General features: G+C 37.5%; 1 protein-coding gene across 3 annotated transcripts in view; it reads left to right on the forward strand.

Moving 5' to 3' along the window:
• LOC135195627 (LIM/homeobox protein Lhx9-like) overlaps positions 1–27,500 on the forward strand; it is an 82,808-nt gene that overhangs the window by 32,596 nt on the left and 22,712 nt on the right. For 2 of the 3 annotated variants that reach the window (XM_064222011.1, XM_064222168.1), the window contains exons 2-3: positions 12,697–12,830; positions 18,496–18,741. In XM_064222011.1, coding sequence (XP_064078081.1) covers positions 12,697–12,830; positions 18,496–18,741 — 380 coding nt within the window. The remainder of the gene's footprint in view (positions 1–12,696; positions 12,831–18,495; positions 18,742–27,500) is intronic. The other variant, XM_064222084.1, reaches the window with a different exon arrangement.

Below are 27,500 nucleotides of genomic sequence, written 5' to 3' on the forward strand. Positions count from 1 at the left end.
GTGAGCAGAAATTGTTAAGTGGAACTTGTTAACATAAATTATTAGGGGAAACTGTTAGTAGAAATTGTTAACAGAAATTATAAGTTGAAAACTGTTAGTAAAAATTGTTAACAGAAATTGTTAGGTGGAAAGTGTTAACAGATATTGTTAGGTAGATATTGTAAGCAGAATTTGTTATTAGAAAATGTTAACAGAAATTGTTAACAGAAATTGTTAGGTGGAAATTGTTTGTAGAAATTGTTAGGAAGAAATTGTTAGCAGAAATTATTAGGTGGAAATTGTCAGCAGATTGTTAGGTGGAAATTGTCAGCAGAAATTGTTATTGGAAATTATCATTAGAAATTGTTAGGTGGAAAATGTCAACAGATGTTGTTAGGTGGAAACTGTTAACATAAATTATTAGGTGGAAACTGTTAGTAGAAATTTTTAGGTGGACATTGTTAACAGAAATTGTTGGGTGGGAGGTGTTAACAGAAATTGTAAGTAGAATTTGTCAGGTGGAAATTGTTAGCAGAAATTGTTATGAGGAAATTGTTAGCAGAAATGGCTAGGTAAAAATGTGTAACAAATTGTTAGCTGGAAATTGTTAACAGATATTGTTAGCAGAAATGGTTCCGATTCGAGCAGCGCAAAATTATCATTATTACGGACGTAGTTTTCGCTCATTGTCCCGAGCGAGCCCGGGATTTTGATACGGCCGTTCAAAGCCGCTTCTACCTGGTCTGAATAGGTATTGCCACGAGGTGCAGACAAAGGAAAGGGGGGGTTATTATACATATCATATATATATATATATATATATATATATTATATATTATATATATATATATATATATATTATATATATGTGTGTGTGTGTGTGTGTGTGTGTGTGTGTGTGTGTGTGCGTGTGTGTGTGTGTGTAAATATATACATATATATAATATATGATATAGTATGTGTATCTATATATATATATATATACTATATATATTTATGTATGTGTGGATACGTATGTATAATGTTCTAAATTATCATATATTTATATAGATATGTCATATATGTATATATATACACACACATGTATATATACACACACACACACATATATATATATATATATATATATATATATATATATATATATATATATATATATACACATAAATACACATAAACTCGTGGAATTCGGTCACCGTAAAGAATTCGGTCCATGACAAGAATTCGGTCCCCAAAATGAATTGGTCCCTAAAAAGAATTCGGGCCCTGAGAGAAATTCGATCTCTGAAAGGAATTCGGTCCCTGAAAAGAAATTCGGTCCCTGAAATGAATTCGGCCCCTAAAAAGAATTCGGTCCCAGAAAAGAATTCGGGCCGTGAGAGATATTCAGTCTCTGAAAGGAATTCGGACCCTGAAATGAATTCGGTCTCTGAAAGGAATTCGGCCCCTGAAAGGAATTCGGTCCCTGAAAAGAAATTCGGTCCCTGAAATGAATTCGGCCCCTAAAAAGAATTCGGTCCCTGAAATAAATTCGGCCCCTAAAAAGAATTCGGTCCCTGAAAGAAGGAGGATATCCAGTCCATGAAAAGAATTCAGTCCCTGAAAGGAGGAGGAATTCGGGCCCAAAACCAAACGATCTCCACGAGGGACCATCATATTCCCTCTCTTGGTCCCGGAAGCTGAGGCGAGACGCCCCAGATATGAGTTAAACACCGACCGTCGGACTCCCGATAACGGCTTATCGCTGGAAGCGGGAGAGGGCGTAGACGAAGGAAGGAGGATAAGGGAAAAGGGATACAGGAATTAGGGGTGGGGGGTGGAGGAGGAAGGAAGAGGAGAGACACGAAATCATCGAGTTAGAAAAGGAAGAACCAGCACATGGACAGACGAATAGAAAAGGAAGAGAAATGAAAAGATGAAGGAGAAAGTCATTAAGCGAACGTGCAAACAGGAGGTATAGTAAGAGAACGAAATAGAAAGGCGAGGAAAGGATAAAGAAACAGAGCGGAGTAGAAAGAATAGTAAGAGAACAAAATAGAAAGGCGAGGGAAGGATAAAGAAAAAGAAAGGTGTAGAAGGAATAATGAAAAACTGCGTTCAGGATGGGAGACTTAGACACAGAAGAGGAAGGGAAAACAATTTTGGCGAAGAATTGAAATAAGAAGAGAGAAAAGAATAACAGAGGAGAAGGAATAGTGGAAAACACAGAGATCCGATAACAAGGAAAAGAAAGAGTGAACTAATGAGATGATTTGGACGAAGCCCAGTGGTGAAGGCAATAAGAAAAGTATAATAGGAAGAGGAATAGAAGAAAATTAAAAGGAACAAGAGAAATAATGGATCCATATAGGACATATGAATGAGAGGAAGTAGAAAATACAAAACAGGAGAGAAGAACAATTAGATAGAGAGAAGGAACAAGATAAATGAAGTACCAGGACAGGAAAGAGAGGAATAGGAGGATGAAAGGGGAGGAAAAAATAGAAAAGAATAAAACACGAGGATCAAGAATGGAAAAATTATAGAAGGGAAATGAAGACCGGGCAAAAAGGGCGAGGCGAAAAGGGCGAAAGAGATGGAAAGAATTAATAATCTAAGGAAGACGTGAGGACGATAAAAAGGGATGAGACGAAATGTAAAAGAGGGCACAGTGAAGATAATTAAGATAAAGAAGGATAGATAATCTATAGAGGAATGGTTTCATTCAACAACAACAACAACAACAATAATAATAATAATAATAATAATAATAATAATAATAATAATAATAATAATAATCTGTAATAAAAATTTCTTTTGTGGTAATGAACGTCTGTCCTGAGGTTTGTCTAAACATCAGTTGCCAGGTTATAATGAATACCCAATGATAAAACATGATAATAATAGTAATCACAGACAAGAACCAAAAGGATAATAAAAAATAAACGACCGTGTACACAAAATACTGAAGCAAACAAACAAACAAACAATCGCAAACAAAAGAAAGGAAATTGGGAAAAACAGAAAAAATTAGGATCTGGTTCTGGAGAGAGAGAGAGAGAGAGAGAGAGAGAGAGAGAGCAGCGGTGATGATCCAACAGGTGAGAGTGGCTGGTGATGCTCTTGTTACAGGGCACTTCGAAGAGATTAGCGATAAGGACACGCGAGTCCCAGGACACTCGAGAGGGAGGGGTGAAGGGAGAGGGGAGGGGGAGGAGAAGAGGACGTTGGAAGGGGGGAGGGGAGGTCCCAAGTCGCTACCTGTATCCAGTTAGGGCTACAAAACGCGTCAAATACGGATAAGTTTGCCTTGTTAGTGGGGATACGTCATTCGTCAGGGGGGAGGGGGATGGGGATGGGGAGGGGTAGTGGAGGGTGATGGGAAGGGGGAAGGGAATGTTCCCGATCGCTGCCTGTATCCAGTTAGGGCTACAAACGCGTCAAATCCCGATAACTTTGACCTGTGCAGAATGGGGGGGAGGGGAAGGATACGGGACACCTTTGACCTGTGGGAGGGGATATTCGGGATAAATTTGACCTGTGGGAGGGGGTATTCGGGATAAATTGGACCTGGGGAGGGGGGGAATAGCCATACGTCAGTGCAGATAACTTTTGGGATGGAGGGAACTTTATAGCTTTAATCCGTTGTGGCGAAAATCACTTTAAATACGAGAGACTCCTTGAATAGGTGCAAAAATTAATATATATCGCTTTTTGTGACTTCAACTAGACAGAATTTATAACTTCAGCCGCTTAAAAAAACGGGGGAGGGTGGCGGCATCAAATTACGATAGCTATCGTCATTCCGGATAAATATGACCAATGAGAACTTACAATTTTACGTTTTACATAGACAAAACTGCCAGTCCGGATACCTTTGCCCTCTATGGAAAACATCAATTTTAGCCGTTGTGGGGGATATAGAATAAGAGCATTCTAGTCCGGATACAATATAAGCAGTAAAATTATTTAAATCCGGAATAATCTAACCAGTCAGAGATAAAAGAAATATTCTAGTCTAGTCTGTACAATAACAACTATGAACTACGTCACTTTGCATAACACTAGCCAATATGGGCTACAGAACATACAGGTCCGGATACCATTCGCCGACCAGAGATACAAAATTATTCGACCAGGAAGAAGATTAACAAGCCTTAAGGGCATTAAGCTTTTCCATAATTTTAGCCACCTTAGAACTACAAAATACTCAATCACGAGCTTTCTGGATTTCTAGTGAGTGAGAGAGAGAGAGAGAGAGAGAGAGAGAGAGAGAGAGAGAGAGAGAGCTTTTAAGACGCATCCACAACACGCTATTGTTCGATTTAAATCCAACACCAAGTTAACAGGCTATTTCGAAATTACAAAATAATTTGCAGATAACTCAAGTTAATTATCAGACATTCGCAGTCGTCAACAGCCCTTGGTCGAGACATCCTCAATGATGCCCAGTATCACCAAATGGAAAACCACTTTATCGGTGCAAACTGGTGGAAATTTAAATAAAAAATGAACAAAACTAGAATCATTACGAATTCTAGTTCGCACGGCCATCATCGTCATCATCAAAAATATGAGAATCAATACTGAAGAGAGACGATGAGATACCAACCTGGGAAATTTTAGCTCATCCACTCCCATCTCCGTTGCTCTATTGAGTTCTACCCCCACCCCACCCCAAATAACAACCCCCCCGCCCCCCATTACCCCTCAAAACCAACCCCCTCTCCTTCCTCATATTACCTCCCACCATCCTTTTCATAATTATTTTTTGTCTTCCTTTCCTAATTCTCTTGCGTTCTTCCCACACCCCTCCACCGCCCCATCCCCCACACCCCTGTCTTTCCCCACCCCCTACACCCCCTCCCGATGTTCTTCTTTCCACTGCTCCACTAAATCTCTCTTTAAAAGATAAAAATCAATGTTGGGTATCCGAGGCCGAGTGTCATCCTCGACCACGAGAACCACTTCAACATCACAACAATACCAGGCTCTCTCTCTCTCTCTCTCTCTCTCTCTCTCTCTCTTCTCTCTTCTCTCTCCAAATGCATCGATCTGTTGGGACTCTTCAATGCTGGTAATTCTCATCCGTGAATTAAGCTTTCTATATGGTCGTTTTAAATCTATTATTATTATTATTATTATTATTATTATTATTATTATTATTATTATTATTATTATTATTTTGGGATAATTTGTTGTTGTTTCTGGGCTGAGTAACCGATATTGGAAATATGAAGGAATAATAATAATAATAATTAATAATATAATAATAATAATAATAATAATTAATATTATTATATTATTAGATTATTATTATTCATTATTATTCATTATTATTATTATTTTCATTTAGTATTGATTGTGGTCTGTTTAAAACGCTACTTTTTTTGTTCACATATTTTCATCATAATAATAATAATAATAATAATAATAATAATAATAATAATGAATAATAAAATAATTAATAATAATGAATATCGTCATTATTGTGAAAAAATCATAAATACGAGAAACAGTATCTTCAACAATAACCAAGGAAACGTTTATCTGCCAATTAAAAATTCGTTCCTTATGAGCCAGAACAAACAAATACAGAGAACATGCTACTTGTTACGAGTACTTAAAACTCATGAATATTATCTAAATCATTATTCAGTTCATAAGTTTGACTCCTCAACTCAAGTCGCTAAAAAACAAATATTAGTTGTTTTTTTCTTGTTCACTGTTTATTCCGTTTGTATCTGTAAGTGCATACTATTAAAACTAGTTCAAATGAGTTATTCAGTTATCTTCTATGTACTCATACGTTTTTCATTTACATTTCGTTTAGTTATTTAGAATATATTTTCTCGTTTCCTTCTTTGCTTCATCAGTTTCTTCAGTTCATTAGAATGTGTTACCTGTTACCAATTTTAATATTTTAAGTCTTTGGCCCTAACTTTTCAACTGTGCTGTCATTTTACCTTTCCAGCACTTTTTATTGATTTTTCTCCTCCTTCCTCCTAATCGTTCAGATTCATAGACTCTTTTCATCATCACCCCACTTTTCTCCTTTCAATTCTTCTTGCGCCACATGTACTACACAAATATTTCCAATCATTTGCATTTAAAATCACATTTCACTTCCATAAATGAGAATTGGCTCAACAATCAACAATTCTTTCTTAAAGTCTAACCATGCTTTCTACTGGAATGTTAAGGCCCTTCCCAACCTTTTGCACACACCCTGTTATCTTCTTTTTGTTCAGTGACTCATTTTTCTTCCATCACCCGTTATATTCACTCCCATTACGCAAATACATCCAGTTGTTTCCCATCTTCCATGAACTATATTAACATTCATCTTCTCCGTCTGCATTTACCCCGATAACCTCACTTTCTGCTTTCTCCCTGTACAAATAATTACGCTTTTTTGCTAATTTTGCAATTTCGTATCACTACTATCCACTATCAGTACAAGCAACTACCATTCCACAATCTATCCATGACTCATTTTCGTATCCTCAGACACACTTCTACACCAAACCAGTCATTCTCCTTGCTACATAATATAATGAATATTTTGCTTCCATCATGTAAATCTTGAACCATGTCAACTGTTATCTACAATAGTTTGTTTGCTTAACGCATTCCACATTGCCTCTCTATGAACTGTATCACGAATTTTCCTCTAAGAATGTCCCTTTACTTTCATACTTCTCACTTGTGCCCCTCTAATCTTTAAAGTGGCCTTAATCATTTTAATTTCGTCGCAATACAATGGTTATTCAATATATCTTCAATGTAGATATAAGGAGCGGCTAATGCAGGGGAAGTTTACTGAACAGGGGTCCACACTATATCAGTCTACATCAAGCTTTCTGTCGAAAGCTTGATGTAGATATAGAAGTATATATAAATATATATATATATATGATATATATATATATTATATATTCGACTATAATATATATATATGATATATATATAGTATATATATATATATATATATATATATATAGATGAGAGAGAGAGAGAGAGAGAGAGAGAGAGAGAGAGAGAGAGAGAGAGAGAGAGAGTATATATAATAAATATAAAACATATGTGTGTATGTGTATATAATTAATATATGTATCTATACATATACATGCATATATATATATATATATATATATATATATATATATATTATATATACTATATATAAGAGTACGTCCATAAAACAAAGTTACAGGCAGAGACCTAACAAGAGAAAAATAACTCAAGGGCCGTCTCGGCCCCACAAAGAAAGAGACTTGTCAGGGTATTGTTCTCCTTATACCAACGGTAGAGAGACGCTCCCTTTAAGAAAAGATGGCTCACAAAACAAAGGCTTAAAGCGCAGGAGGTATGGAAAGCCAGAGTTTGGAAGTGGAGGGAAGGAAAGATAGATCAATATTATTATTATTATTCATTATTATTATTATTATTATTATTATTATTATTATTATTATTATTATTATTATTATTATTATTATTTTCTATCACGGTCCTCCAATTCAACTGGGTGTTACTTATAATGTGGGGTTCGGGGTTGCATCCCGCCTCCATAGGAGATTATCATTATCATTATTATTATTGTTTTAATTATTATCATTATTATTATTATTATTATTCAGAAGATGAACCTTATTCATAGAACACAGGGGCGTTTGACATGAAATTCAAGGTTCCAAAGAATATTATGGTGTTCATTCGAAAGAAGTACAGAATGTAATGAGAATTACAGAAAGAGATCAGTTATCAGAAAAACAGATACATAAATAAATGAATATATAAACACATAAAAATGTAAGTACATTATTAAAATGCAAGAACTGTATTAGGGTGGTAACGCATCTAACGCTTTTGTCCAGAGACTTTGAATCAAGTCTTAATAAAACAGACTTTAAAAATTGTCGTTTTTACTGACGTCTACATGTTTATATAAAGAGCAACAGCACAAATATAAAGCAACATCTATTGCTGGTCATTGCTGGTCTTATAGGGCTTACATACTGGCTGGCCACGAGCAAGAGCCCGTGATTTCAGAGGCCAGACTAAACTAAAATAACAAGACTCATATGTGAATTCCAACCTCAATTCAGACTTCTTTTTACTTGCGTTGATTCGTGTAAGGCTCATATTGCGCGCCGCCCAAAAGCAAAGGGCCGTGCAGGCATAAGGCCAGCTTAGACTAAAACAACAATCACACAATAATAAGGCTCGTATATGGAATTACAGCCTCTACTGAGACTCCTTGAACTAATTCAAACAATATCTAGGCGCGTACAGAGAATTACTGCCTCAAATTGGACTCCAGTCTGCCTGATTATGACAGGCTGTCCATGAGCAACAACCCGTGATGGCATAAGGCCAATAAACAATGACAATAGCAAGATTCGCAAAGGGAATTACATCCTTAATTTAGACTCCTTCCTGGAGGCTCATAGATGAAATTACAACCTCAATTTAGACCTAACTCTACTGAACCTCAAAAGGGCCTTTCTTTTAGAGAGACATAAACCTCCTTCCCCAACCACTATATTTCGACCATCCCACCCACCCCCCACCTACGCGCTAAACGGGCGGCGCGAGGTACCGAATTGGAACAAGTGTATAATAACCAGGTAGCCGCAGCCCGAGACACCTGGCGAAAAGGGAGAAGAGAGAGAGAGAGAGAGAGAGAGAGAGAGAGAGAGAGGGGTTTTAAAAAGAAGGGCGTAACCTCATGTGTCAAGGCTTGTGTAGAGTTGAGGGGGTTCCTCCGCCGAGGTGGTAAAAGGCCGAGTGTAATAATTGGTATATTAAGTGGCGGGGAGGGATAAAGGGTATACCTATATAGTTCCTTCTTCTCCTCAGTGGTGGTGGTGGTGGTGGTGGGCTTTCCTCAGTGGTGGGTCCAGTGGCAGCGTGGGAGTCAGCAGAGTGTCCTGTAAACACAGACATCATCAAAGGAGTCATCATCAGTTCGCTATTGTTCCGCCCTTTTGGGGGGAAGGGGAGGGGGGGTGGGGGACCTCCCCTCTAACTCGAAACTGTGCTGTATCGTCCTTGTCATATCTCAGCAGTGCTAAAGAAAGCGAGAAATAAAAAAAAAAAAAAAAAAAAAAACAAAAAAAAAAAAAAATGGGAAAAAAATAAAGGTTATCGATTCTCTCCAATAACAAAAAAAAGAAAAATTATAAGATAAATAAAAAACTGACGAGCGGAAGGCGCGAAGGGTCTTTACAAAGGAGGTTTAGGGATCCAGTTGTGTTGGAAAGAGTGAAGGTTTAATTTCAATAGTGAATATGCGAGAATTAACACTTGAATGTTTGCGGTTTATAGTGCCTGTATTTCTCAATGAATCGGATGACAGTGCGTAAACATCTTGTGTGAATATAAGTAAACAAGCACACACATAAACACACACACACACACACACACACACACATATATATGTAATATGCATATCTATAATTATAATATGTGTATATATATATACTATGTGTGTATAAGGTTTTTTACACTTCCTCGTCTCTCTTACACTACTTCCTAATTCATTCCAAGATCCCGAAGACAATTCATCTCTCTCACTTCTCCACGTATTCCGAAATTCTCGGGAATACTTGTTCCTAAATCATCACAAACAACCTGATATTCATCTTGCTTCTTCCTGGAATTTGTGTTGTCATGTAGGAACTGGAATATAAAATTGTGGCCAAAGGCCAAGCGCTGGGACCTATGAGGCCATTCAGCGCTGAAAGGGAAATGGAGAGTAAATAGGTTTGAAAGGTGTAATAGAAGGAAGACCTCGCGGGTGCACCATGAATCAACTGTTAGGAGAAGGTGGAAAGTAAGATGGAAGAAAGAGAATATGAACAGAGATACAGTAAAAGGAACGAAAGGGGTTGCAGCTAGGGGCCGAAGGGACGCCGCAAAGAACCTTAAGTAACGCCTAAAGTGCATCGCGTGAGATCTACTGATGGCCCTACCGACCCCCTATAAGACCCCGTTCGCTTTACCTTTAATTTTTGTAAAGGTCCTAATTTTTCATACAAAAGTAAAACTTCACCAAGCACAAATAAAGCAAATCAGCGCTGAATGACCCTTACAGATCCCAGCGCTTGGGCTATGCCCTAAATTCCATAATCCATCCATCCATCCAAATAAAGCAAATATTAGTGGTTTTACATCTAATGTCCTTAATTTGGAAACCCTTTAAATACCTTTGTTATGGAGAGAGCATATTTCTGATGTCTTCATTTCTATCTGTGGAATTTTATAAGATAATGACACAATTGCGTTTATAATCATGTAAACAGTGTGAATGTTATGTGCACGTACATGTATGAATGGGTCAACGATAAGCATGAACTTATTTAATATACGTACATATATAAATACATTCATACATACATTCATATATATATATATATATATATATATATACATATATATATATTATATATATATATATATATAGTTAATATATATATATATATATATATATATATATATATATATATATATATATATATATAATATATATATATATATATATATCATATACACAGCAGCACGAGTGAGTGACTAAAGAATACACATACAATTGACAATTATACGTTGTCTTCACATTAATCTAAATTAATAAGTTACCCAGCAACTATAAATGAAATCGTTACTGAAAATGACAAAATTGATAAATCTGCGGATTTTTTTTCATTTGCGAGTCCGTCCTCCTTCCTTAGCGAATAAAAATAATAAAAAAATTAGAAAAAAAAAATCTAAATCATAAATATTCCATTCCAGCCCGTCCTCCTTCCCCTTACCATCCCTCAACTTCAATCCCGTTTCCGGCTTGTATTCCTTCCTCTGAAGGAGCCTTGACGCTCTAAAAAACCCCCTCCCCTCCCCTCCCCCCCCCCCCCCCCCCCTCTCTCTTCTCTCTTCATTAATATCGGTAATATTGAATAACGTCCCCGGCAGGTATAAAGGTGCGACCGTCCGCACCGCGGAAGTTGCGTTTCCGTTCAGCCAGTTCGTTCGTCTATCTCGCCTGGGGGACGCGTTCATGAAGGCTTTGCAAGATGCAGGCTTCGGCTGGACGCGTTCATGAAGGCTTTGCAAGATGCAGGCTTCTGCTGGACTCGTTCATGAAAGCTACTAGATGTACTTAGGCTGCTCCTGGACGCGTTCATGAAGGCTTTGCAAGAAGCAGGCTGTTCCTGGGTGCGTTCATGAAGGCTGCAAGATGCAGGCTTCTCCTTGGACGAGTTCATTAGGGCTGTAAGATGCAGGCTGCTCCTGGATACGTTCATGAAGGCTTTGCGATCTGCAGGCTGCTCCTGGACTCGTTCATGATGGCTCTCCTTCTCTGCCCCCTACCCTTGAGTTCATGAAAGTTTTCTTTCTCTTGTGCCCAACCCCCCCCCCCTTAGTCCCCCAAAAGTCTACGTCAACACCCCCTTATTTTTTCCCATTTCCACTTTCCTCTCTACTGGAAGTATCTTACTGTACCGTTTATGGAGGCTGAGTTGATGCCCTATTTCTGCCCCAACTCTAAGACCTCAGTGATTTTCTTTTACCCATTCCTCTGTCTTTTCGTTCTGGTACATCTTGTGCATGTTGGGACTACGATACAAACATACCCAGTGCCCCTTCCCGCTCCCTACCAAATTATTATGGGTATCACCGTATACCCAGTCCCCCTCCTTGTCCCTAAGTATGGATTATCTTATATGTCTAACGAACAAATTCGAAATTACATTTAGAATATTGCGGAATCAGATCTGGTTTCCTCAAATTCAGCGATAACATATTTTTGGAATCGTACGTTAAGTTGAAAATGGCAGATTAAACTTCTGAATTTCATCTTTATTCCTCGTTCGTTGTAGTTTTAATAATCATAAGTATTTTAATAATCATAAGTATCTTTCAGAATCTGTCGTTCGTCCAGTCTACTTATAAAGTCAAAGACTTGGAATTAACTCGCCTCTTTGTATGCACGTACCGACTGCGGCGTCATCTAAACGCATACTGATATGGAGACATGTTAGTAGATCTGCAGATATCATTTTGTTAATACGTAATTATCTGCATTCCACATTTTTTTGCGGATATCATTTTCTGCCAAAGGTACCTTTGTTCTGTGTTCTTACCAGGTGTCAAAGTGTAGGTTACTATAACTACTGTGTACCAAACTAAAAAGAATTAACTTAAGCCATCTTTTTCCATTTCCATACCATGCATCAAAGTCAAATGTACTTTAACCATTATATACCTAGCTCAAAAGTAAAGTTAAAGAAATGGCCATTAACCAAGAATCTTTATTTAAATAATGAAATGCTTTTATATATTGACATATCTACCCCCTCAACCAAGAATCTTTATTTCAAGAATGGAAAACTCAGTCTTAAATCATTTACACACTCAACTGAGAATCTTTATTTATTTAACTACTTAACCAAGGATCTTTATTTCAAGAATGAAAAACTCTGTCTTGAATCATTTACCCACCCAACCAACAATATTTATTTATTTAACTAACCAACCAAGAATCTTTATTTCAAGAATGAAAAACTCTGTCTTAGATCATTTACTCAGTCAACCAAGAATCTATTTATTTATTTCAAGAATGAAAAAAATCCATGTTAAATCATTGACCTCCTCCTCCTCCTCGTTCAGAAGTCACCTGTTATATTTATCCATTAAAATTCCTCAAATTTCACGATTTTTCTTTCCTCTCCCCCGCAGAATATTCGGCTGCGGAAGATGCGGACGCTGCGGCCTGGACATAGCGCCCCAAGAGCTGGTCATGAGAGCGAGACACCACGTTTTTCACCTCCACTGCTTCACCTGCGCATCGTGCCACGTGCAGCTACACAAAGGTGGGCATCCCTTTCTATTTCTTTCTTTCTTTCCGTCTTTCATTATTTGGTGGAGTTGAGAGAGAGAGAGAGAGAGAGAGAGAGGAGCCCATCAGGACTGTGCAGAATTAAGACATTTTCTAACTCAGGTCCAGATCAATGGAACAAAAGAGAAAAAAAAAGTAGAATAGAATGGAATATAGAATTTTGTCCAAAGACCAAGCGCTGGGACCTGTGAGTTTGAAAGATGTAACAGGAGGAAAAACCTCTAAGCAGCAGCACTATCAAACAATTATTAGGAGAGGGTGGAAAGTAAGATGGAATGAAGGAGAATATGAACGGAGGTGCATTAATAGGAACGAAAGAGGTTGCAGCTATAGGTGCCGAAGAACCTTAAGTAACGGGGCTAACACGGGAGGACACGACACGTCCTCCTCAATCCTACCTGATTCCCACATCTGTCTCTTTAGAACTGGAATCCTCCCAGCACCTGCGAACAGCTGAAGGGGCAATAAATCTGCAGAGAACGGACCCAGTAAATCATTCGTAATATTGCATTAGGTCAAATTAACCTTCTATAAATCAGGTTACGGGAAGACGAGCTATTCATCACTTGTCTCGTAAAAAAAGATGAGTATCACATAATCACATTCAGGCACATAAATGCCTGCGTGGATTTCATGGTCCAGAGAGAACGCATGGAATGATATACGGACTGACGGTCTCATAATCAAAATGTGAGATTATGTGAATGCCGAGTGAACATTTTCACTGAGAATAATCCCATACAGAGAAATTGGCATTTAAACCCTCTCACATAAAGCACATTATGCAAACCAGATTATATCACTGAGAATAATCCCATATATACAGAGAATTGTGCATTTAAGCCATTTCATTTAGAGAACTATACAAAATAGATTAAATCTCTGACAATAATCTCATAGAGAGAACTGTCCACTTAAACCACCTCAGTGAAAGATGTCGTAAAAAATAGACTATATTAGCAACTATATATATATATAATATATATATATATATATATATATATATATATATATATATTTATATATATATATATATATAAACAAACCAATAAAAGCGTACACGAGCAAAAGGTTACATATATATTTATATTATAGTCACGGCTGGATCAAAGTTCCCGATGACGAGTATACATGATTCCTAAAAAAAATAAAAAAATAAATGAATAAATAAATAAAAAGGATAAAAATGGAAATTCAAGCCATATGCAATTCTCCACATTATTCACCATAAAGAGAGTCGGCGCATGCGCCTGCTATGTTCTTGCGCCATTCACACACTCAGTCAATAGCTAAAGGCTCTTCAAAAGGAACCTTTGAAGAGAGAGAGAGAGAGAGAGAGAGAGACTGATATTAGTTCTTAGAGAGAGAGAGAGAGACTGATATTAGTTCTTAGAGAGAGAGAGAGAGAGAGAGAGAGAGAGAGAAGCTAATCCTTTGAAAAGAGAGAGAGGAGAGAGAGAGAGAGAGAGAGAGAGAGAGAGAGAGAGAGAGAGATTATTTAATAAATTTATTACGCCCAAAGACGTCAAACAAAGTTACATATTAGCAGTTACATACATTACATCAGAAATCAACAGAAAAAAAAATTACAGCATTGAATCATCGGTATATCTGTTACAAAATAACATATATGAGATCGTATTCTATTATCACAACAACTGCAACAGACAGTTTAGCAGACACCAAAGTGAGGAAGACGAGTCAAGAGAGAGAGAGAGAGAGAGAGAGAGAGAGAGAGAGAGAGAGAGAGAGAGAGTTTGAAATCTTCCAACCGGTATACTGTGAGATCAACGAACGAATGGAGAGAGAGAGAGAGAGAGAGAGGTTGATGATAGTTCTTAGAGAGAGACACAGAGGCTAATCCTTGAAAACAGAGAGAGAGAGAGAGAGAGAGAGAGTTTGAAATCTTCCAACAGGAATACTGTGAGGTCAGCGAACGAGAGAGAGAGAAAGAGAGAGATCACTGCTGCCAGATTTGGAAACCAGAACCAAGCCATTAGAACACACATTAAACAATGCCACCTTTCATTCATTTTCCCGGGGTTTTGTGAGAGGAAAAAGCTATTCTCTCACGGTACCAGCCTTTAATTACTCCTTCAGAAATAAAGTCGTAACTACACCGCTGGTCTCTCGATCAGCGAACACTGGGTCTGGTCACCACTATATGGGTTACCTCCGAAGAATCCCACAACCGCAAAAATATCAACTTCCAAACCTCTCTGTGAAGGAATGGACGTGATGCTCGCAACCTCATCCCAAAACTGGCAACGGTTCTTGGGACTCTGGTTTTGGGGGTATCCACACTACAACCCCTACCCAACTCCCACCCATCCCAAAAGCCCTATCCATCCCCACCCACCACCCCAAACCCCAGGCCCCGCCACCACCCATCATACACCCCCCCCCCCCCCCCACACAGCCAACACTACCCATCCACATGCTCAGTTATAAATTTTCCAGCCGGCTTCCTAACGCACCTAAAACTCTGCCCAAAAACAAACAACAAAATGCAAAACGGAATGCGTGCGTGCGCGTCCTGCCCTCCTTTTTTTTTTTTTTTTTTTTTTTTTTTTTTTTTTTTTTTTTTTTTTTTTTTTTTGGCAACAGCTTAATGATGATGATTTTGATGAGGGTTTGAAAATTAATTACTGGACGCCGTTCAAAATTCCACCCCAGTGCCTGAGTCTCTTTTGATGTCGACATTTTCGTATCGAAATTAATCATGGGCCGACGGCCCGGGCAAATTCGTTTCCATAAAATCCCGAAATAGAAAAAAAATACACATATATATAATTATTAAAAAAAAAAGGGAGAAAAAAACTGAATCGATGATTTTGGGTAAATGTGGCTCTTTTTTCCTGTTAGCGAAAATGTTAGTGAATGTGTTGTCTGGGTGCTGTAGGTTAATATTTTAAACATGCGTTTGAGAAAATATATTATTTAAACAAACTATCTGCAAGGAATGTTTTTTTTTTTTTTTAGAATACCAACAAGTGGATAATTTACCGGAGGAATATTGAAAATAGGTTATCATCTTACACATTCTTTAAACATCCTTTTGAGAAGAGTAAGATCAAAGTAAATCATATGCAGGAAATGTATTTTTTATAATACAAACAACTGGATCATTTTCAACAGAAATATTTAAAATGCGTTATAATTATTTCAAACGTTCGTTTGAGGAAATATATCATCAAAGTAAATGATATGCATGCAAATCTATTATTTTATGATAAGAAGTGGATAATTTACAAGAGAAATATTTAAATAAAATTGGTTATTTTTCCAAATACTCGTCTAAGAAAATATATCATCAAAGTAAATAAGCATGAAAATGTACCAACGAACAGATGTATATACTTTTACATTACCGAGTAAATCATTTTCGAGAGAAATATTTAAACTGCTAATTTCAAACATTTGTTTGCAAAAAATATTATCGATGTAAATTATATGCACAGATTTATTTAAAAAGCAGAAGTATAATAATATTACCGGTAACTGATTATCTATAGGAGACATAATCAGTCCACTGTCGCGTCGGCAATCAGTTAGAACAAATAGAGAATTTTAGTTTAAAAAATTTCATGTTTATATTTCATTAACAGAACAAAATATAACAAAAACAATAATTAGCGGAGCCATATATATATATATATATATATATATATATATCTATATATATATATATATATATATATATATAATATAATAACAATAATAATAATAATAATAATAATAATAATCATAATAATAATAATAATAATAATGATTTAGTCTAAGAGGACAACTTTACGTTAAAAAAAATTCCAAAATGAAAATCGGAACTGATTTTATCGTCGCTGTTTCAGCTAAATTTTGAATCACAAATTGACCAAAATTTCAATGTCTCAAAAAAATAGTAAAATAACAACTTCGTTTCTTCAAGCAAGCAAATTCTTTCTCCATGTGATAATGGGTTTGTCTCTGGGCGTGTGAATGCTCAGTCACTAAATGTATACGCATATGCAAAAACTGCATATGCATGTGTGTAAGGTAATTTGTAAGCGACAACTGGGCTCTTATGTCTGCGTATGTATGCGTGTTTAATAGTTTACAAGTGCTGGTCTGATTTAAAAAATGCATATGATTCCTTTAACAGTTTTCTCCGTTTTTCTCCTTCCTGAAAAAAATTAATATACTCTTCTTTTTTTCATCCAGGAGATAAAAAAAAAACAGTTATCATTCTCTTATTTTTTCTCTCCTTCCAGAATTAAAAAAAAAAAAAAAACATTTAACATTTTCTTATTCTTTTTTTTCCACCCAGAAAAAAACAGTTGACGTCCTCTTCTTTTTTTCTTCCAGAATAAAATAATTTAACATTCTCTTTTCTTTTTCTCCATCCAGAGTAAAAACATTTAACATTCTCCTCTCTTTTTCTCCATCCAGAATAAAACATCTGACTTTCTCTTTTTCTTTTTCTCCATCCAGAGTAAAAACATATAACATTCTCCTCTCTTTTTCTCCATCAAGAATAAAACATTTAACTTTCTCTTTTCTTTTTCTCTATCCAGAGTAAAAACATTTAACATTCTCTTCTCTTTTTCTCCATCCAGAATAAAAACATTTAACATTCTCTTTTCTCCATCCTGAATAAAAAAACATTTACCATTCTCTTTTCTCCATCCTGAATAAACAAACATTTAACATTCTCTTTTCTCCATCCAGAATAAAAAAAAACTTTTAACATTCTCTTTTCTCCATCCAGAATAAAAACATTTAACATTATCTTCTCTTTTTCTTCATCCAGAGGAAAAACATTTAACGTTCTCTTCTCTTTTTCTCCATCCAGAATAAAAACATTTAACAGTCTCTTTTCTCCATCTAGAATAAAAACATTTAACATTCTCTTTTCTCCATCCAGAATAAACAAACATTTAACATTCTCTTTTCTCCATCTAGAATAAAAACATTTAACATTATCTTCTCTTTTTCTTCATCCAGAGGAAAAACATTTAACGTTCTCTTCTCTTTTTCTCCATCCAGAATAAAAACATTTAACCTTCTCTTCTTTTTCTCCCTCCAAAATAAAAACATTTAACATTCTCTTTTCTCCATCTGGAATAAAAACATTTAACATTCTCTTCTCTTTTTCTTCATCCAGAAGAAAAACATTTAACGTTCTCTTCTCTTTTTCTCCCTCCAGAATAAAAAAATTTAACATACTCTTCTTTTTCTTCCTCCAGAATAAAATCATTTAGCATTCTCTTCTCTTTTTCTCCCTCCAGAAAAAGAGAATTTAACGTTCTCTTATTTTCTTCTCAATCCAGAATAAAAAATATTAAACATTCACTTCTCTTTTTCTCCATCCAGAAGAAAAAAAAAACATTTAAGTTCTCTTATTTTTTTATCAATCCAGAATAAAAACAGTTAACGTTCTCTTATCTTTTTCTCAATCCAGAATAAAACCATTTAACATTCTCATCTCTTTTTCTCCATCCAGAAGAAGAAAAAAAAACATTTAAGGTTCTCTTATGTTTTCAGATTCTCAATCTAGAAAATAAAACGTCTAACTATCGCTTTTTTTTCTCTTTTTTTTCCCTCCTTCTCCCAGAAGAAAAACATTTAACGTTCTCCTCTCCTTGGTCTCCCTCCTGCAGGCGACCACTTCGGAATGCGCGACGGCGCCGTCTACTGCCGCCCGCACTACGAACTCATCCTGCAGTCGGAGGCCGAGATGGAGACCGTGGGGGTGGCAGCAGGTATGTCCTACCCTCCCCTCTCCCCTGCTACCCCCAGACTAGCTTACTACAACGGGGTGGGCGCGGCACAGAAGGGACGCCCACGCAAGAGAAAAATACCGAGCGATGACATGCCGCCCCTCACGCCCATCACGGCTGGCATGGGTGAGTAACCACGGACGAAAGTGACCGCTACTTCTCCTCCTCCTCCTCCTCCTCCTCCGACGGACGAATGTGGTTCCTTCCTCCTCGTCCTCCTCTCCTCTCCTCGTCCTCGTCCTCGTCCTCGTCCTCCGTCCTCCTCCTCCTCATCCTCCTCCTCCTCGTCCCTCCTCCACTACTCCTCCTCCTCCTCCTCCTCTCCTCCTCCTCGTTCTCGTCATACTCCTCCTCCTCCTCTCCTCCGCCTCCTCGTCCTCGTTCTCGTTCTCCTCATACTCCTCCTCCTCCTCCTCTCCTCGCCCCTCCTACGCCTCCTCATCCTCCTCCTCCTCCTCCTCCTCCTCCTCCTCCTCCTCCTCCTCCTCCTCCTCCATGCCACGGCAGTTCTTGCGAATGGATTTAAATTATTCCTCTTGAGAGAGATATAACGTGGAAGATGAGAGCAACTTGCTGGCAAAGCATTTAAAAAGTAGACATAAAGTATCTTCATTACGAGGCGAATGTTTCTATACTATATGATAAAACTTCATCCGTATATGAAAGACTGAGCAAAAGCACGAAAATTTAATTTATTAAGATATTATCGAAGGGGCCGTCTGCCTTCCACTTCAGGATACAGAAGGGACCATCCCCCTTCCACTTCAGAATACAGCAGGGACCCTTTCAGATTACCGAAGGGCCCATCCCCCTTCCAGTCAGAATACATCAGGGACCCTCCTTTCCCCTTCACAATACAGCAGGGACCATCCCCCTTCCACTTCAGAACACGGAAAGGACCACCTCCTTTCCCCTTCAGAATACAGAAGGGACCACCTCCCTTCCACTTCAGAATACAACTGATTACTCTGGGGAGGAAGGGAGATGGTCCCTTCGAAAGCTTTCATACATCTTAGTCTCTTGCTTTGTTGGTTTTGATCGATATTTATTTTTTATATAAATTAACGACCCACTAAAATCATTTACAAAGGAAAAGAGTTGGTCAAAATTACAAAAATTCTCCTCATTTCTTATCGTCAGGGAAAGAATTGCAATTCTATTACAATTCTTGTATCTTAATCATTTACACACATTTTTATCTATTTGTTAATTAATTTATCTCTTTAAATAATTGATTTCTTCTTTCTTCTTTCTGTATTTTCCATTACCTTCTGTTAGTTCTTCTTAATAAACACCGTATTCTTTGGAAACACGAGCATTTAGATCAATGGGGCCTATGGAGGGTTTGTTTCATACGAATAGGGTTTATCTTAATAATAATAATAATAATAATAATAATAATAATAATAATAATAATAATAATAATAATAATATGAATTTTTATTCCGACGAACGTTCGTTTGTCTGTATGGTGTTTGGTTTTTACGTTGAATGGAACCAGTGGTTAGTCAGCAACGGGACCAACGGCTTGACGTGACTTCCGAACCACGTCGAGGGTGAACTTCTCTCACCAGAAATGCACATCTCTGACCCCTCAATGGAATGCCCGATAGTCGAACTCGCTGCCGCCGAGGTGGCAGGCCAAGACCAAACCGACCACGCCACTGATAGAGGCGCTTGTAAATTACGTATCCAGTTTACGGGATATGAAACCCATTCGAAAGAACTGTTGGCGACGGGATATCCGTATATTGTCAGTTTCATAAACATACAGCAACAAACTTCCTTTGAATTATATTTTCTTGCTCCAAATAACCCTCTTCCTCACTTTTCTCTCTCACTTGTTTAAGCTATATATTTTTCTCTCAACAAATGGACCCTAAACATATGGAACAAGCCTCCACCACAGGGGCCACTGAATTGAAATTCAAGCTTCCAAAGAATATTATGGTGTTCTTTCGAACTCAGTAACGGAAGGTAATGGAAAATACAAAAAAGAGAGATCACTTATAAAAGATAAAAAATAATTACTAGGACTATGAGACCTTCGTTTTTTATAGCTCATCTGCAACGGAATGCAACATAAAATAATGGACTTGATTGGCAAGAACAGGATGCCAGAATCTTATCATATATCTATATATATATATATATATATATATATATATATATACATATATATACATATTATATATATTATATATATATATATATATATATGATAAGTATGTATATATATATATAATCCATATAAATATATATATATATATATATATATATATATAGAGAGAGAGAGAGAGAGAGAGAGAGAGAGAGAGAGAGAAGAGAGAGAGAGAGAGAGAGATGCTTTTCACAGTAAGTACGATTATGATTCCTCCTTTAAAAACTCTGCGAAATTCAATTCAGTTAAGAATGGCGTTACTGATTCTTTGTGCTGTGTCAGTTACCCCCACCCCCCAGCTTCCAGTCAGTCGCTCAGTTGAAAGTATGTGTATATATGTATGTATGTAGTTGCATTTATGTATGAAGCATGTTGCACGTATATGTGTATAGTATGCTTGTGAGTGTAAAAGTGGTCCAACCTTACGAAAGTAATTTTGTCAGATAGTAAAAAGTAATGATGTATATATATATATATATATATATATATATATATATATATGTATTATATATATATATATATATTATATATATATATTATATCATTATCATATATATATATATATATACTATATATATATATATATATATATATATATATACATACATATTACTTTTTACTATCTGACAAATTACTTTCGTAAGGTTGGACCACTTTTACACGCACAAGCATACATACACATATACGTGCAACATGCATTCATACATAAATGCAACTACATACATACATATATACACATACTTTCAACTGAGCGACTGACTGGAAGCTGGGGGTAACTGACACAGCACAAAGAATCAGTAACGCCATTCTTAACTGAATTGAATTTCGCAGAGTTTTTAAAGGAGGGAATCATAATCGTACTTACTGTGAAAAGCATCTCTCTCTCTCTCTCTCTCTCTCTCTCTTCTCTCTTCTCTCTCTCTCTTTCTCTCTCTCTCCAGGACAGTCGTCGTCGTTATTGCGTTTTAAAGAGCGGTAAAAAAAAAAAAGGGGGGGGGGGTCGCTGGAAAGCGAGGGCGAGCGAGGGTTTGTGGAGATGTGGGTGGAAGGGAAAAGTCCAAGTTTTCACTAATAATACCAGAGAGAGAGAGAGAGAGGGTGGAAAGGACATGTGTCTTTATTTAATCCTTTTTCTGGTGCTTGCTCTCGAAAAGTCAGCGATGCATGGAGAATAGCGAGGCTGGATATTGGGAGAGCACACACGGCCCTCAATAGCCCTCACCGCCCCCCTACCCACCCACCCTCCACCCCCTCCAGAGAGGTCCCCCCCTCAGAGAGAGAGGTTTACTAATGCAAACACTGGCCCTCGACTCTGCAGAGCACGGGGCACCCCACCTGGGGTCAACACCCCTCCCCCCCTTCCCCCAAACCCCAGCAACAAACCACTGACCCCTACAGTGGGCCCCCTCTAGTTCCTGCCATCCTTCCCCTTTCCCCCCACCCCCCCCCCCACAAACAAACAAAATTCCCTCTTTTCTCCTAAGAATGCCCTGGTGCGCCTTCTTCTCCTTCTTCAGAAACAAGATTTGGTAAAGTAGACAGATGGTCCCCCTCCTGAGGTAGCCGACTCGTAGGATGATGATGATGATGATGATGATGATCCATCTCTTAATCAAAAGGAGTTGGATCCCAATCTGGAAGTAAAGGTTCAAAACTCCCTCTCATATCCTTTAAACGTATTCGCGCAATCCTACGCACGGCATGCGTATTTATACGCGAGTATGTGTGTGCGTATATACGCCACGCAGGGAGGAGATCGTTTTAAGATGGAAGATCCAAGGGGGCGAGGAGGTGATAAGAACAGCTAAATCAAACAGCGTTCCCATTTTCCGTGTCGTCAGTCAACAAGCAGCATATGTTTGAATGCAGAGCGCCTGTTTGCTCGAGAGATGAAATGGGAGCCATGAATTATGTAATGGGATGAAGCCCATTCAAGCGAGGAGGAGGAGGAGGAGGAGGAGGAGGAGAGAGAGAGAGAGAGAGAGAGAGAGAGAGAGAGAGAGAGAGCCAGTTCTGGAGGAAGAGATGGAACCTTTTGATGGCTGTTGAAGACCCCTTCCGTCCTGTTATAATCTGCCGAGCTCAACTTCAATATTCTAGAATGGAGCTGGTTTTGAGAGAGAGAGAGAGAGAGAGAGAGAGAGAGAGAGAGAGAGAGAGAGATTCATAAACAAAGACCGGCAGGTAATCAGCCAGATGGTCGGACACAAACAAACACAAACAAACACGAAAATGAATGTTTGTTTAGCAATCCATTTAAAAGAAACACGGGCGAGGGTTGCTGGAATTCTCAAGCATTTTCTCCACAGAAATAAAGAGCAGCATGAAAAAAAACGTTGGCTGAGATATCGCAGGGGATAAAACGGTTAAAAATAAGTTTTTTTAGAATAATATTTACATATATATATATGTGTGCGTGTGCGCTTGTGTTTATATATATATATATATATATATATATATATATATATATATATATATATGTATATATATAAACGTAAACATTTCATATACAGTCATTGCTAGAGATAGATAGATAGAGAGATAGATACCTAGATAGATAGATAAGAAGTATCTCAGAAGGAACACTTAAAAAAGTGGAAAAGACAGGGCAAGTTCGAATCAACCAAGGAAGGAAATAAACAAAGGAAATAAACAAAGTGTATTTGAGAAGGAAGAAGACAAACTGACGATCGCTTACAAGGTTGCTTACTGGCGCAGAGGGTCCTCGGCCGAAGTTAGCAAACCATGAAAGGTCTACAGGACCGTTGATTGATTGGTGTACGTAATCTAGCATCGTAACGGCTACGCTCATCGACCATCGCGGGTCAGTTTCTAAAGCGGGTTGCAAGTTGTGACTTTATTCACAAGGCGTTGAATGAGATTCCGTATTCTCTTTGTATTTTACTAAATATTTAATTTTCTGTATTGACCATTACCTTCTGTTACTTATTTCTAACGAACGCAATAGTCTTTGAAAGCTTGAAATTCACGTCAAAGGCCCCTCTATTCAATTGAAAATAAAATTTAGGCTAAAAGACAAGAACTGGGACCTATAGGGTCATTCAGCGCTGCAAGAGAAATTGACAGTAAAAGGTTAGAATAGTGTAACGGGGAGAAAACCTCGCAGGTGCACTATACATTTATTGTTAGGTGATGGTGGAAAGTAAGATGGAAGAAAGAGAATATGGAAAGAGATACTGTAAGAGGAACGAAAGGGGTTACACCTAGGGGCTAAAGGCACGCTACGAAGAACCTTAAGTAATGCCTACAGTGCACCGCATGAGGTGCACTGACGGCACTATCCCCCCTCCCCCACGGGGAATGGCTCCTGTAGGCTTGTTCCATACGAACAGGGTTCATTTTCTGAATAATATTAAAGATGATGATGATAATAATAATAATAATAATAATAATAATAATAATAATAATAATACTTCATTCTATAAGTCGAATGGAAATAAAACTAAATATTTTGTTAATTAGGAAAGTGTTTTACTGCGTTATTCAGCAACGAAACAGAAAAACAAACTATTCATTGCATTATTCAGAAAAAAAACCCTTTATTGCATTACTATGACATTAAACAAACAAAGAAACCCTTTATTGCGTTATTATGAAACGAAACGGACAAACAAATAAACTAATACTTCATTGTGTTGTATGAAACTAAACAAGCAAATACAAACAAACCCTTAAGTGTTATTGTGAAACTATACGACAAACAGATCCTTTATAGTGTTATGTTGAACAAAACAAAAACAAACAAACAAAACCCTTTACAGTGTTATTCTGAAACTACGACGACAAAGAAATCTTTTATAGTCTTATGTTGAAACTAAATAACAAACAAACAAACCTTTCCTGCGTTATTCTGAAACTAAACGACAAATAAACCCTTCATGGCGTTATGTTGAAACTAAACAACAAACAAATATACAAAACCTCGCTTGCGTTATTCTGAGACTGGACAAAGACAAGGACAAAGATACCCTTCATTGCAACTTATTATGCAACTAAACAAAGAAACAAAGAAACCGATTCGGGAACAGAAACCTCTCTTGTGAGGCAGCGAGAAATTAAAATCATCGAAATGAGTGTAAACAGGTAACCTATGTCAGGAGTCCGTCCTTCGTTTCACTTTCGAAGGAATTATTCAGGGAGAGAGATGGAGAGAGAGAGAGAGAGAGAGAGAGAGAGAGAGAGAGAGAGAGGAGAGAGAGAGAGAGACTAACCTAAAATAAAACAGTTTAAAATGACTTGCGTTTATGACAATAGAGAACTGAACAATATATATAATATATATATATATATATATATATATATATATATATATATATATATATATATATCAATCTTTCAAGCTACAAATGTCCTTTAATATCTAAATTCACTTTTTACCTCCCAAATGATATATTTTCATATATGTACCGAAGGGGAATTTTTTAGTTGATAATAATTCGATATTATATTAAAGGACATTTGTAGCTTGAATTGATATATAAATGGATCACGGTTCGATGTGATAATTATTCATTATATATATATATATATATATATATATATATATATATATATATATATATATATACACACACACACATTTATGTATTTGAGGATCACGCTTTTGGTACGTTATGTCGAACCCGTTAATGCCTAGTATTGACCTATAATTTTATTTTGTATATATATATATATATATAATTCTATATATATATATATATATATATATATAGATATATGTTTTGTACCTATGTGCTGGCGCGCGATAACATATTTCATATATGCATGTGCATGAAAGTTGTGTGCTGTAAGTGCTCTTGCGCTAGCGCACCACGTGTACGCCTCTCAAACGACTACGTGTGTACACCACACCAGTCTCCCAGAGAACTTGAACTCTTCCCCCAAAACAAGCAGTTGGTAGTTGGAGTTGGGTTTTCGCTCCCATAAGTAATTAAAACCTTTTTGTCCAGTTTTTGTTAAACCAGGCTGGAAGCAGCTACGCTAGTCCCCTAAAGGCTATGGAGGAATGAGAGAGAGAGAGAGAGAGAGAGAGAGAGAGAGAGAGAGAGAGAGAGAGAGAGAGAGAGGGGTACCACTACCCGGGACATCAGCGTCTTCAGGAACTTGTTTCTCGTTTAATGAATGGATAATTAGAAATTCGTAGGTACGGGAGGAGGTCAAGGGAGCACCTCCTCCTCCTCCTCCTCCTCCTCCTCCTCCCCTCCTCCTCCTCCTCTATCCAACCTTCCTCCCCCTCTGTCTCATCCTCATTTTCATCCTCTTTACGAGTTTTACGTCCGAGTTCAAACTTCTCGAATAGATGGAGAAACTATCCGTCTATTTAATCTGGCGTCGCAACATTTATGGTCATTACCCAAGTAAGGAGGAACACCACAAGACTGCCCTAAACACACTACACACACACACACACACACAGAGAGAGAGAGAGAGAGAGAGAGAGAGAGAGAGAGAGAGAGAGAGCACTAAACTGCCAAACAGAGAGAGAGAGAGAGAGAGAGAGAGAAGAGAGAGAGAGAGGATGACCACTAGACTGCCAAACACACACACACAACACACACACACAGAAAGAGAGAGAGAGAGAGAGAGAGAGAGGTCGCTGAGCTTATCAGCTAAGTGATGTATAATTAACTGTTCTTGTTTTTGACTTCCTTATGAGAAGCACGTCTTCACCATGAAACGTATATGTTAGCATAAGGAACAGCTCCAAAATAGAACGAGACACGGGGGAGGCTGACGAATTTAAAGACCGGGTCTGTTCTCTATGTTTATGAATTTCCTTCGAAGGACTTACTGGTACCTACTCTGGCTGTATTCATTTCCTTCGAAGGATTTGCTTGTACCTGCTTTGTGTGCATTCATTCTCTTCGAAGGACTTACTGGTACATCCTTTGTGTGTATAAATTTCCTTCATAGGACTTACTGGAAACCCACTCTGTGTATACAATTTCTTCGTAGGACCTACAAGTACCTACTCTCTTTGTGCAAATTTCCTTTGGAATTAATGGTACCTACTGTGCATAATGTCTTTAGAAGGACTTGCTTGTGCCTGCTCTATGTATAAAACCTATCGAAGGACAGTCGGGCTTACTCTGCGTGCATAAATTTCCTTCGAAAGACTTACTGGACGAAACGCTATTCAAAATTCGACTAATTTCATGACTGAAATAAGCAACTATATTTATTTCGTCAAACCAAACCACTGCTCTAAACCTTGTTCGAAGCTTATGGACTTGGCTTTGTTCTAGATGATGTTCAAAGTTAACGGACTCGAATACTGGACTTGTTGTTTGGGTAAATTTGCTCCTAAGGACTTAATCTGCTCCAAACTTCGATCAAAGCGGCTGCCGGGGAAGACCAAACCAAACTCTGAATTATTATTAGGAAAGTTATGCTTAAAAGTCTGGAGATATGCTATCTACTTAAATCTACATTCAAGGGACTTATTCCATTTTTCTTCGTAAGTTTTCAGGAGGTTCCTGGCATCTTGTAAAACATTTTGTTGCCAAACTTTGCATCACCTAATATTGACTGAACAAACTGAAGTCACTTATGTCTTTGACTTCACCTGAAGGAAGAGGGAGGACTTCAATTTTGAGCAGAAACTCTAACTTCTCTTCACAACGTCAAGGATGGGATATCACTTACAGTGTACCTCTGTTAATGCCCTGTAATCGGTGCTAGAAGTTCTTTGCAACTTCCCTGA

The sequence above is a fragment of the Macrobrachium nipponense genome, chromosome 11, assembly GCF_015104395.2.
Source record: "Macrobrachium nipponense isolate FS-2020 chromosome 11, ASM1510439v2, whole genome shotgun sequence".
In the NCBI taxonomy this organism is placed as follows: Eukaryota; Metazoa; Arthropoda; class Malacostraca; order Decapoda; family Palaemonidae; genus Macrobrachium; species Macrobrachium nipponense.